General features: G+C 36.2%; 1 protein-coding gene across 1 annotated transcript; it reads left to right on the forward strand.

Moving 5' to 3' along the window:
* Positions 1 to 5,482: 5,482 nt before the first annotated feature.
* Positions 5,483 to 8,411, forward strand: LOC135595259 (flagellar radial spoke protein 5-like). Its single transcript, XM_065085946.1, has 9 exons — positions 5,483 to 5,867; positions 6,023 to 6,107; positions 6,594 to 6,710; positions 7,114 to 7,178; positions 7,305 to 7,393; positions 7,503 to 7,582; positions 7,662 to 7,773; positions 7,855 to 7,974; positions 8,113 to 8,411. The coding sequence occupies exons 1-9, from the start codon at positions 5,558 to 5,560 to the stop codon at positions 8,296 to 8,298; spliced, it is 1,164 nt and encodes a 387-aa protein (XP_064942018.1). The 5' UTR covers positions 5,483 to 5,557; the 3' UTR covers positions 8,299 to 8,411.
* Positions 8,412 to 14,034: the final 5,623 nt, after the last annotated feature.

Below are 14,034 nucleotides of genomic sequence, written 5' to 3' on the forward strand. Positions count from 1 at the left end.
CAACCGCCCCAGTCAGGAGGTGCAACCGCCTGATCCCGGAATTTCGGGAATTGACAGAATTGAACTCCAAATTTGAACTGGGTTGGGGCCTATAAATACCCCACCCATTCAGCACTGAAAGCACAAAACACATACTCGAAATCTTGCTGTCTTTTTGTGTTTCTTAGAGCTCAAAACTGCTAGTTCTCCTCTTTCTATTCTTCAAGTTTGAGTTGTAAAGAGAGGAGAGAAAACTTCTGTAAGGGTTGTCTCCTAAGCCCATCAAAAGGAGTGAATCTGTAAGAGGGTGGTTGGCCTTCGCCTATTGAAGGAAGGCTTCTAGTTGACGTCGGTGACCTCGTCGGTGGAGGAAGCCAAAAGTGGAGTAGGTCAAGATTGACCGAACCACTCTAAATCTCGGTTTGCATTTCCTTTGAGCATTTTACCTTTACTGCAAACTTTTCAATAGCTTACTGCCCTCTGCGATTTTACGAACGAGTTTCAACATTCAGACGTAAATCTACGTTTAGACGTAAATATGCTTTTTCGTATGATCATCTTATTGCAGATTGCGTTTATGTTTTAAGCTTTACCAATACTGCACACTGCCTTTATACTCCTGCTTAAACTACGTCTTATCTAATCAATTGATTTACGAATCAGCATTTAGACGTAAATCAGTTTCTTCGTACGAACTTCGGATTTCAGTTTGCGCCGATATTCTGGTTTTCATCATAGCTGCAAACTGCCTGCTTAGTTTGACATTAACATTGATTAGTATCAACTTTCATACAAAAGTTGTTTTTATCGGTCGAACGCAGCTTTCGATTTTAATCGCTGAAAGTTTTCCACTGCACTAATTCACCCCCCCCCCCCCTCTTAGTGCTCTCGATCCTAACAGATATCTCTTGCCCCTATGGGTCTCAAGCTAACTCCCCCTTATCCTTATCAACATACTTTCTCGTAAAGTGGCAACTCCAATACCCATCAGCCTTGGCATCCTACCCTCACAAGCCAACAAAGAGTCGTTTGCCAGTTGTGTGATAAAATCGACCACTCCGCTAAAGTTTATCGATCTCGACCTCGACTTCCTGCTTCGTCACAATGTCCTTAGGTGAACCTCATGACTACACCAACTACTAGCCAACCCAATTGGATTGTGGACTCTAGCGCCTCTCATCACATCACCTCTGATCTTTAGAATTTGTTTATCTATAACAACTATGGTGGGAATGAAAATATCATCATTAGTGATGGTAAAAGACTTCCTATAACTCATACTGGTTTCACAACGCTTAATTCTGATACTACAACCTTTACACTTGATGTTGTTCTATGTACCCCTCATATTAAATGAAACCTTATTTTTGTTTCTAAATTTTGCAAACACAATAATACTTCAATTGAATTCTTTCCTGATTCATTTCTTATCAAGGACTTGAGCATGGGGGCATCTTTGGTCCAAGGCCTGAATAGAGGCAACATTTACGAATGGCCGTCAACTCCATAAATAACCCAGCCCACTGCTCACTCTTCAATTGCAGCTCCGATTGATGTGTGGTATCATCGTCTTGGTCATCCCTCATCTCTTATCCAGCAAAAATTACTTTCTTGTTACTCTCTTCCTATTTTTAAATCAAGTAGTTCTATAACGTATTGTGATGTATGTCTTAGTAATAAAAGTCATCGACAGCCCTTTGGCATATCTTCCATATCATGCTCTAAACCGTTTGAAATTATTTATACCGATGTTTGGGGCCCTGCTCCAATCATTTCTTTTGACAAATTCAGATTTTATGTCATTTTTATAGATTACTTCACTAAGTATACATGGTTCTATCCTCTTTACCATAAATATAAAGTATCCACAATCTTTACCAACTTTCGAAAGTTGGTCGAGAACTACTTTTAGTCTACCATCAAAATAGTTTACTCTGATGGTGGAGGTGAATATCAAGCCCTGTCATCCTATCTCTCAGCTTGTGATATACAACACCTCAAGTCACCCCCGCATACTCCTCAACTAGTTAGCTCTACCAAACGTAAACTTCTGCATATAGTTGAAACTGGCCTCACACTTCTACATCAGGCCTCCATGCTTTCTACTTTTTGGACAACAGCATTTCAAACTATAGTCTACCTTATTAATCGAATGCTTACGCCAGTCCTACAATACTAGTTCCCATTTGAAACACTGTTTTACAAACCTCCAAACATTCATATACTAAAGTATTTGACTATCTATATTATCCATGGTTACGTCCCTATGCCTCCATAAGATAACATCAAGATCTAAGCTTTGCATCTTTATAGGATATTATCTTAAACATAATGCTTTCCGATGTTATAATCCCCACACTCACAAAATCTTTATATCACGTCACGTTATTTTTGTTGAGTATCTTTTCTTCCTAAAACCGTAAGTCCCCTACCATGCGGACTACTCCAATAAACATTCCTCACTAGAGTATACCTCCTATCCAATCGGATGAGCCTCCTATGGCACCGTCCAATTCCTCTCCTCAAGATCCACACTCTACTATTCCTCTAGTTTAGTAATTGCCTATTCTCTCTATTACTACTCCACTCATTTCTTCTCAAATTGATGAGGTACTATGTTTAGAAACACAACCATTGTCTTTACCTTCTTCTAGACTAGGTGACACTGAGGTACCTCAACCTGACCCAGGTTGTGTCAATGACTCTCCACCGCTTATTCCAACAACACAATCTCACAATCCCAATGCCTCCAAATATCCCAAGAGTGATATTTTCAAACCACGTCAAGTCCTTGACCTACATGCTATCATAGAATCCTCATATAATACCATTGAACTCACTACCTTTACTAAGCACAAAAATCTCCACACTAGCGTAATGCCATGTGTGAGAAATATGATGCCCTCCTCCATAACTCAACATGAAATATAGTACTCTTTTATCATACATAAAACATCATCGGGTGTAAGTGGGTCTTTCGAACTAAGCGGAACCTAGATGGATCTGTTGCCTGATATAAAGCATGTCTCGTCACCAAAATATTTCATCAATGACCTAGAGTTGATTTCACTAAGACATTTAGTCCCGTTGTTAAGCCCACAATAATCTGACTTATCCTAAGTCTGGCTACCACTGAAAGCTGACAATTATGACAATTGGATATTAATAATATCTTTTTACATAGGACTCTAACTGAAGATGTTTTTATATAACAACCTCCTGGTTTCATTCATCCTCAATATCCAAGATATGTTTACAAACTTCAAAAAGCTATTTATAGACTTCCTCAGGCTCCAAGAGCCTGGTACACTGCACTTGGCTCATTGTTTACTTTAGTTGGCTTTATTAACTCCAATACCTCGTTATTTCTACGACAACAACTTGGAGGTACAATATATATTCTAATGTATGTGGATGACATTATTGTCACAGTCAATAATCCTATAGAGATCCAAGCATTCATCAAGTAATTGACAGATCGATTCTCTCTTAAAGATCTAGGAATCTTAAACTACTTTTTGGGCGTAGAAGCAACATATACACATCTTCAAGTCTCTTCATCTCACAAAGAAAGTACATTCAAAATTTATTATTAAAGACTAACATGTAGGATTTAAATGCAGTTACAACTCCCCTCTCTACTAGTGAATCTCTCAAATTATTTGATGGAAGTCCTACTACGAAACCCACTCAATACCGACAAGTAGTTGGCTCTTTACAGTACTTAGCTCTCACCCGTCTAGACATCTCATTTACCGTCAACAAATTATTACAATTTATGCAGCGGCCATCTACTATACACTGGTATGTAGTCAAACGAATCTTACGATATCTTAAAGGGACCCTCAATTATAGTCTCTTTCTCTATAAATACTCTCCACTTCATCTTCATACCTTTGCCGATTCTGATTGGGCAGGTAACTTTGATGATAGAACATCCATATCGGGGTATATTATCTTCCTTGGAGCTAATCCAATCAGTTTGAGTTCTAAGAAACAAAAGACAGTCGCACGGTCTACAACTGAAATTGAATACTGTACCATCGCCACTACATAACTCAATTAGGTCATAAATCTACTCAAGGAACTCAATATCAATTCCACTCCTATTTCTACAATATATTGTGATAATGTCGAAGCTATCTATCTATGCGTCAATCCGGTGTTCCACTCTCGCATAAAACATATTGCTATCGACTTCCACTTCGTGCGAGATCAAGTCATCCGATGTCAACTATGCATTTCTCATGTACATACGTCTGATCAATTAGCAAACTCACTCACAAAGCCTCTCGTTCGTAAACTCTTTGCATTACATCGGTCCAAGATTGGTATCCTTGATAGGAGTACCATCTTACAGGGACATGATAGCAAATAAGATTTCCTTAACTGTATAAGGAAATCTCACTACTCTATTGAGAGAAATCCTCCCTCCCGACCTCTATAAATAGGGAGAACATCTCAATGAGGAATATAGCTTCTTCTGTCATTTCTATCTTTTATCTTCTTCGTTTAATTTTTTACGATAAACCTTAAAAAAAAATAATAATTGAGGAAAATAGGACACAACCATAATTCATATTTTCAAATGGTATCTAACATTATCATAATCCTTGAAACACATAATTGAAGTACATATGTTATAGACCAATTTATGGAGTGAATCAATCAATTGTCACTATACTAGGAACAAATTTATAATATTTTTTTACACATTCATCAAAACACTATGAAATATATTAAAAAATTATAACTAAGGCTAATGGATTTAAAACTCAAATCATCTCATATATAACAATAGAGTTTCAAATATGTATCCTTAGTGGGCTTAGTAATAACAATTAATAAATAAATAGACTTTTATCTTAGTTTTAGTATTTTTAAATATGCTTATAGTTTTTTTTAAAAAAATACTAAAACCTATTTAAAAATAGTAATTGAGAAATTAGGCTTTTTGAGAAATATAATTACCGACTACTCCAATTATAAAGAGATTTTTGAGAAATATGAAAAAAAATCTCTTCGAGAAAATATAAAGAAAGGCTTTTCTGAAAATTCATCCAGTTAAATTAAAATAAAATATAACTTAATCAAATGTAGAATAGATATAAATGAAAATTATGTACTACAATTAATTTTGATGAATAATTAGTCGGCTTCAAAAGAAAAGGGGGGTAAAACTTCACCGTTATGTTGGGATTGTTTATGAAGTAAACAACTGCTTGGATTCCGACGTCAGAGATTTGTTTGCCCTCGCTATTCGCGTGATGTCATAAGATGTGATTTTGCTCGGAAACCCTGTCACCTGCCTCGTGAGAGACAGGCGAGGTCTCCTTCTAAGAAACTGCCCGTTTTTACTTACCTAATCGCGTACCTTTATTTTGATTAGTGATGGAAAATTTCTGTCCCACAGGATTCATCCAATGGTACCGCAGGTACGACTACGAGTTTAGGAGAATGAGGTAGTAAAAGTTTGGCCCTCTTGTCTCTCCAGAACGAACGAGAAATGGAGGGGCGCGAAATCTTTATCCTATCCCCCTCATCTATTTCTCCAGTCCGCTAAATTTCGCCGGTGACGATGGCGGCGCACGCGACGGCGGCCCACTCCCGTCTCCTCCTCCCACGCGTCATCTCCGCTCCCGGGGCGTCATCAAATCGGAGAGCCTCCGCGATCCGATGCGTGAGCGCGGCCCCGGAGGAGGACCAGAAGACGAGCGGCAGGGTCGCGACGGTGAAGAACAGCGGCGACTCGCTGATGATATGCCGCGTTCTCAACGGCATGTGGCAGACTAGCGGCGGGTGGGGCCGCATCGACCGCGACGACGCCGTCGAGGCCATGCTCCGCTATGCCGACGCTGGCTTGTCCACCTTCGACATGGCCGACCACTGTAAACCATCCCCTCATCCCCAATTTTCTAGATGTGAAATTTGCTCCATAAAGATCTAAATTAGTTCCTTCCATCTCAATAAATAGCTGCAACAGATGGGTAGGGTGATAGTTGTTGAGTAAAAATTGTATCTTGAGAGGGCTTTGGATTGGCAGATGGACCTGCAGAGGATTTATATGGCATTTTCATCAATAGAGTTCGCCGGGAGCGCCCTCCGGAGATGCTCGAGGAGGTCAGGGGGTAATTACACTCTCTCTCATTGCTATTTCTATCGAATTAGATGTATGACTGCATGTATTGGTAAGAAAATTAGGGCAAGTTATGCTTTCTCTCTGCAGTCTTATTGATTTCGAGTTGCATTCATTAATTCAAGTAATGGTCAAACAATTAAAGAGTAATATGATATTGTCAGCTAGTTAATTGACTCCATTCTGCAGCCAAATAAGATATTGGTGAGAAGAAAGTTCATTTAGCTAAGTTGTCTGTTACTTTAGAATCTATTTCTTATCACCAACCACTTATAATGTAGTGAAGCTTTGCAAGAGGCAGAACAATATATATGTTTAATGTAATGTCATATATTAGTATACTATATGAATTAATGTGCTCTTAGCGCTCCTTTTTCTAGTTACTTCAATATGTGTGCATCCACAATAGATATGTGTATTATGATACTGTGAGAAAATGGTTTCTGGATGATATGCACATAGGATTGATTTGCCACAGGCTCACCAAATGGGTGCCTCCTCCTGTCAAAATGACCAGCAACTACGTGCGAGAGAACATCAACGTCTCACGGAAGAGGATGGATGTCTCGTGTCTTGACATGCTTCAGTTCCACTGGTACTTGTTCTTTTTTCCACCTTGACCACTTCAGAAGTATCCTGATGTTATTAATCCAAACTAGTTGGGAAACTTTTATGTTACTATTTAGGAAGATTTTGGATTTTTGGGAGCAATGATTTGATTCACGTCCAAAATATTCAAGATACGCACTTGTTGCACTTGAAGTCCAGCCTTATTGTGCATTCTGCACTAGTTATTATCATTCAATAGTGGCTCTTATGGTCAATATTTATGTCACCCTTTTGGGATGCCTTATTTTCTTCATTTGACTAGCGGACATATCGTCTCTTTTGATTAGAAACTGTTGGTGTTTTATTCAACGGAGGGTTCATCGAATGAAAGTTGTTCTGTTGTTTCTTACTGCAAGCCGGTATTGTCTGATGTTGTTTTTGTAAGACAGGTGGGATTACTCCAATCCTGGTTACCTTGATGCCTTGAAACACATAACTGACCTGAAAGAAGAAGGTTGGAATAATCCTTGATGGTTTCATTACTGTTTTTGGGAATTTCAGATTCTCGAGTCAATCTACTTTGGTATGTCTGTCTGAAATCTCTCAACCTGAATGTGTTTCGACAATGAAAATTCTGCAGGTAAAATTAAAACCGTGGCTTTGACGAATTTTGATACCGAACGCTTGCATATAATTCTTGAAAATGGAATACCAGTAGTTAGCAACCAGGTAACAACTTCTTCACACGATTACAAAGAAGAAAAAGAGTAGCAAATTACTACTCATTTGTTCTATTTTATTCTCTCTCTCTCTTTATTTTTTGTCTATGTTCTTCTAGGTACAACATTCCGTGGTGGACATGCGCCCTCAGCAGAGAATGGCTGAACTGTGTCAGCTAACAGGCTTGAAACTTATAACGTCTCTCTCTCTTTCTCTCTCTCTCTCTCTCTCAGACACACAATTCGGATGCTAGATTTTTGTTACTTTTAAGGTGCAGATATGGGACTGTAATGGGTGGTCTCTTGTCGGAGAAATTTCTGGACGCCAATGTGTCGATTCCATTTGCTGGCCCTCCTTTGAACACCCCATCCTTGCAGAAGTACAAGAGGGTATGCTGTGCATATATGTTACTCTTGTTCAACTCTTAATGTGTAAACTGTTGGAAACATTTTCACTTGCATTTCTGATAGATGGTTGATGCGTGGGGAGGATGGAGTCTCTTCCAAGTTCTGCTTCAGACTATGAAGAAAGTGGCTTCCAAGCATGGAGTCTCAATTCCTACTGTTGCTGTGAAATACGTACTGAACCAGGTAATAACTTTCTAAACCTTTTACATGAACATTATTACCATGGATCAATTGATATATAACACTCGGATGTCAGATTTTGTTGGATTGGTGATTGATTTGTGTTGTTTTCTGATGTGTTCTGATGATTTGGGAGAGCAGCCATCAGTTGCTGGATCCATGGTGGGTGTTAGACTTGGCCTCTCGGAGCATATTAAGGACACAAACACCATATTCTCACTCGAGTTGGATGATGAAGACATGAACAGCATCACTGAAGTATCGAAGCAAGGAAGGGATTTGCTTAAAGTGATTGGTGACTGTGGTGATGAGTACAGACGAATATGAGCATATTTTGACTTGATTACATATTCGCGTGTACGGTCAAATTTATTGGATATGTTAAGCGCCAAGCTTCTATTTCTATAGAAATGTCGTGGACATCGACCCTATTTGGATCATGAATCGATGCAATTCTAAAGCAAAACTACACACACATTTTGGGAGTTGACCATAAGATACTGATACGGTATATGTTGGGCCCTAGCCATGTCACCATCGATGTCCCATCACGCCACCGCCAGGTCAGCAGGAGAAGCTCTCCCACGAGGCATTCCTCGGTACGTCCTGTCCCGGAAAGCTCGGGACAGCGTTGTTCCGCACTTCTGGGGCGGCAGCCGCGCGAAGGTACTTCCTCTCTCCCCCTCTCCCCTCCCCCGAAGATCGGTCGCCACGCGAAACCCACATACAATCGACCCTCGTATAGTAGTATAAGAACCTATGGTCGGCATTTGGCTAGGAGAGAGGCGAAAAGATAGAGACCAAACGTTGACTTACTTGTCGAGGGGCCACAGTCGGTAACCACCCGACTGGAGCCTTCTGTGCAGGAAAATAGTTATGCCGAGGTAAGATTATCCCGATCGAGAGAGGCGTTTTTCCTCCCAACGCGTCAACCAGCATCCCAACAGAGAGCCACCAACCAGTGTCTTGATCAAGAGCCACCAACTAACATCTCGACGAAGAGACGTCAATCAATATTCCAGTGTCGATGCCCCGTCCTGAGAGCGTGACCGACCTCGACAGACAACTCAGCCGATCGAAGACTCCCAACACTCGAGGACCAGGCCATGCTGACTCATTATCCATGGCGCATCAGTTCCCTCAACAGATATTATCATAGTCAACTGTTGCCAATGATAAATTCCAAGATTTGTATGACAAAATTCCAAATCCTCTTACCGTAATCAGGTTTATTTGTATACATATGTGTGTATTCCTTTGAAATTAGTGATTTATATATTTTGTTCTTTTAATATATATTCTTACAAAGTTTAAAACGGATATGCCATTGTAATTAATCTTTCATCAGTAGATCATTAATGTAAACATTAGAATTTAAATTGATATTAATAAACACTTCAAAAATATTACAAATAATTCATAAAATAATAAAAATATTTATGTATTTAAATTAACACCCTTGGTGAGCTATTTTATCCATTTACTCCTGCATAGCTAAGCCACTACTTTGGGTTTTGGGTTATGGGTTCAGTAAAACTTTGTTGACCTGAGATGGTTCACTACTGATTTAACATTTTAACTTTGTTTAGCAGACCTATAAAGTGGATGGTACAGTGTACAGTAAGTTACTATCAGGGCATTGATCTCGATGAAATATAATAATAATAATAACAAGTTGTTTTTTTTCTCACCTTTTTTTTTAATCTTTCTCTGTTCTTCCATGCATGGGCTGTTCTTCTTCTTCTGGTCTATCTCGTTCGTTGTCTTTTTCTTTGAAAAACATCATGTAAGTATATTGATATCTTTATAAAAAATAATTATTTCATGATGTACTTTAACTAAAGTCAATATGTTATAACCCATTTTATTGTTATATTGGTTCATTGATTTCAAAAAAATAATATTTTAAATTTTAAGAGTCTCAAAAATCCTATTCTTGAGAAAGTATTTTTAGTTCATGATCATATGTATTGATAGGTTGACATTAGATGATGTATCAAATGTGGGTGAAAGTCATTTACCAAATAGCTTAAGTTTTAGTACACTATCCATAGACTTAAATGATCCACTTGATTGTGATGAAGAAGATGATGATAGTAGTAATATTTTTAAAAAAAATTAATTGAAAAAAAGATTACAAGAAGAGGTTAAATATGACATAAACCCTAATATTATGATGTATTAGATGTTGTTGGTCAATGAATTATTTTAAGTGAGATTATGTATGATAATGTTGAACAAGAGTGTGCTGAATATGATTGTAGCTAAGATATTGTGTGTTGTTAAACATATCAGTTTCTTTCGCTAATTATTTATGTAATGATCAGTTTATTGGTTAAATACGGTACTTGAATGATATTAAAGTTATTATATTATATTATATATATATATATATATATAATTATATAATTTTATAGCTCAAATAATATAGTTGTACATGTGTTTCGGTTGAATTTTAAAAAGCTTTGAAAGGCTATGTTATTGGAAGAAATTTTAAGATTAAACATATTACAACTACAAGTTATAAGATAAAAGCAAAATATAAAGTTTTCAATTGCCGATGAATGATAGGGTGGAATCGATAGCTTCCGAACTACCAAGTTTCATTAAGAGCATTGTAAATTGTCAAGATTGAATAAGGATCATTATAGTTCTTTCATTATAGATCAAATAAAAAATCTGTTATGATAAATGTTGATTATACTGTGATATTCAAAAAAGAATTAGAGTTATTATTTTGAAAGCTTATTTGTATAAGAGATTGTACTTAATGAGATTTATGGTCACTTTGATCGGTCATATATTAATATAATTTTATTTTTAAGAGAGTTAAAACTACATGACTACGAAACTCATGTCCAAACAGGAGTTTCATCAAAAATTTATTTTCAAAAAATATTTTAGAATATGTTTTTAGAATCGATACCGCACATCTATCAAACAAATATCATAGTACTTTGATGATGACTATAATTATTGATGGTTAAAATAGATTATTTTCAACTACTTTTACTGTGATAGAGATCGAGTGTAGGGGGGATTCATGAGAGTGGTTCTTGAGGGATGCAAAAATTTGACTATTATTAGTAATCAAAATCTAAAAATACTTTTGGTTGTGAAAGAGATCTTCCCAATATCATATCATGGTTATTGCATAATTTATTTATCTAAAAATCTTATGAGCGATATGTGAGATAGAGAGACTACAAAGCTATTTTGAACAGTTACTAGATCCTCTACTATGTATAAGCTTAATGAATATATACAAAGCTATTTTGAACTGTTACTAGATCCTCCACTATATATAAGGTTAATAAATGTATACAGAAAACTCTAAAAAAAGTTGGAGCAATGAGCTTGTATCTATTTCATTGTTCATCGTTATACAATACTCATGATATATGCATAAAAAGGTATGAATTCATTATTGAAGGATGTTTATGACTTACTTATTATCTTTATAATTGAAATGATTAGGAGGAAAGCTGCTAAATGATTCTATATCTATCATGAAATAGCTAATGGTCGATGCTACAATATCTTTCCTCATTCATACTAAATTACAAGTAAAAACATCCTCCAAGATAGTTATAGTAGATTTGGAAAAAATAAGTTTATATGGACGTCTTGACATTTTGAGAATTCTATTTTATTATGCTATGACTACTATTTGTTAGGATTAAGTTGCCACTAAGATTGGGGGAGAGTGAATTGGTGCTATCATAAAAACGTCGGTTCGAAAACTTTACAATGATTCAAAAATCTCATTCGATAAAAGTCGATATCGGAAATGAGCTTAACTTAGAATGCACGTTCGTAGCATAGTGAAAGTAGTAAGTAAGCATTTTACAATCAAAGTAAAGAGCTTAAAGTAAATGCAAATCAAGTTTTATAATGGTTCGGTTGTTGTGACCTACATCCACTCCTAATTCCTCTTCGCTCGAGGCCATCGGCTTCCTTCAATGGGCGAAAACCAACTATCCTCTTACAACTCTTTCTCTTTTTCACGGGTTCAGGAGAGAACCCTTATAAGCCTCAAACTTCTCTTGAATGATCTCAAAACTAGAAAGGGAAGAGGAGATCACTGACCAATTTTACAACTCAGAATAACAATCTCTTTTTGCTCTAATTCGTGCTTCTATATGAAGAAATAGTTGGGGTATTTATAGACCCCAAATGACTTCAAAAATGGAGCAAAAAAAGATCTCATCTCAGATTTCTAGGGTATTGGTGGTACCATCGCCTGTAATACCGCCCAATCTAGCAATATCACCGCCTAACACTGGGGAGTACTACTGCCTTACACAATCTTGGAGACTGTGTCTTAGAGACTGAGCCTCTAGCGATGCCACCGCTTGACTCAACTTTTGGGTCACTGAATGAACCTTTCTCTTGGCCTAAAACAGCCCCAATATAGGATCAATTGGCCCCTAATTGAGTTGGCCTAATTACAACCCAATTACAACTTAAAACTACTTCGATCTAGATAATTATTATAAAGCATTAATCACATGTTGTCCGACATGTCATTGGTTCATCGGCGCTTCATCCAATCCTTCGACGCATCGTCCTCTTTTATGGCATTTTCCTCGATCGGTATGTTGACATCCGCAACTCCGATCTTCTTGGCATAATGTCCGCTCTTTTAGGCCCAATGCCCAAACTCATAGCATGAAGCCTTCTACCAACATATCGATCGATCCTCCGGCTCTATATTTAATCTTCTGACATTTTTCACTCCGACCTAACATTGATTCTTCTTGCTTTAATTGTCTCTTCATGGTCGAAACTAGTCCTGTATCACTCAAAATGTGATCATAAACTCTATCAATTAGTTTCATCATCAAAATTTGAGATTCAACACTATTAGATATAAGAATAGTAATTCATACTCAATTTGTGAAGATTATTATAGAGCTAATACATACAACCTATAATGATAAAAAAAATTTCATGAGAAGCAAACAATATAGGATATGATGAGAATATAATTGTAGCGTATTACCTCTTAAAAATATGGTGCTATGTTAATAAAAGAAAGAAAACAAGAATTGAATCAACAACAAATTCGTGAATCATATAAATTCCCACCTCTATCATCATCTTGAGGGTAATGACAATAAAATACAAATATTGGTTAAAGAAACTTATTTTTAAAACATATTCTTAAAAATCAAATTGTAATTTTGAAGCAATGAAAACTTACTTTTAGTGATTTATTCATTTGTAGTTTAATATGTTTTAATTTGTTCTAACTGTTTGGTTGTCCAAAATTTGATGCAAGTTATATTGCAATTATAAATTTTAGTATATTCTCGGTTTTACAATAAATGCTCTATTTTATATGTTGAAACAAATCTAATAAATTTGAGATTGACTTTTGATGTTGAGATGTCTGTCTGGCCCAAATTTTTATCAGCTATTTTAGACCAATTTATAAGCTTAAATGTTAAAGAACATTGAATTGATCCATGATATTTATGTGAAAACGAGAAAAAATTGGCCAAGAATGAAAAATGACACATAATTCATAAAAAAATCTAAAAATTGTCTAAAATTAAAAACCAATGACATCTATCCAAATCTTTCCTAACATTTCAGGTTTATTAGAATCGCCCTATCTGATGCATTGTTTTTATATTTTAGATAAAAATAGTGCATCATATATTAGAAAATATTTTCTTTAGCCCAAATTTTTATCAGATATTTTGGACCAATTTAAAAACTCAAATGTCAAAAAATATTACATGAATCCATGATTTTTATTTATGTGGAAATGAAAAAAGTTGGTTAAAAATAAAAAAATGACAGACAGTTCATAAACTGAATAATTCATAAAAATATCAAATAAATTTCTTAAAATGGAAAACCAATGACATATCTATTTGAGTTCAATTTGAATATTTCCTAAAAGATTCAAGTCTATTCAAATAATATTTCTGGGATGCACTATCTTTGGATTTTAGGTAAACATAATATATCATATATTAGAAAATATTTTTTCTAGCCCAAATCTTTACCGGTTTCTTGAACTAATTTATAAGCTCAAATACCAAAAAAACA

This window comes from Musa acuminata, chromosome BXJ1-10 (genome assembly GCF_036884655.1).
Source record: "Musa acuminata AAA Group cultivar baxijiao chromosome BXJ1-10, Cavendish_Baxijiao_AAA, whole genome shotgun sequence".
Lineage (NCBI taxonomy): Eukaryota > Viridiplantae > Streptophyta > Magnoliopsida > Zingiberales > Musaceae > Musa > Musa acuminata.

Coding starts and splice junctions, on each gene's coding strand:
- LOC135595259 (XM_065085946.1), top strand. CDS start 5,558: ATGGCGGCGCACGCGACGGCGGCCCACTCCCGTCTCCTCCTCCCACGC. Junction 7,394..7,502: donor TACCAGTAGTTAGCAACCAG/GTAACAACTTCT, acceptor ATGTTCTTCTAG/GTACAACATTCCGTGGTGGA. Junction 7,583..7,661: donor ACAGGCTTGAAACTTATAAC/GTCTCTCTCTCT, acceptor TTTAAGGTGCAG/ATATGGGACTGTAATGGGTG.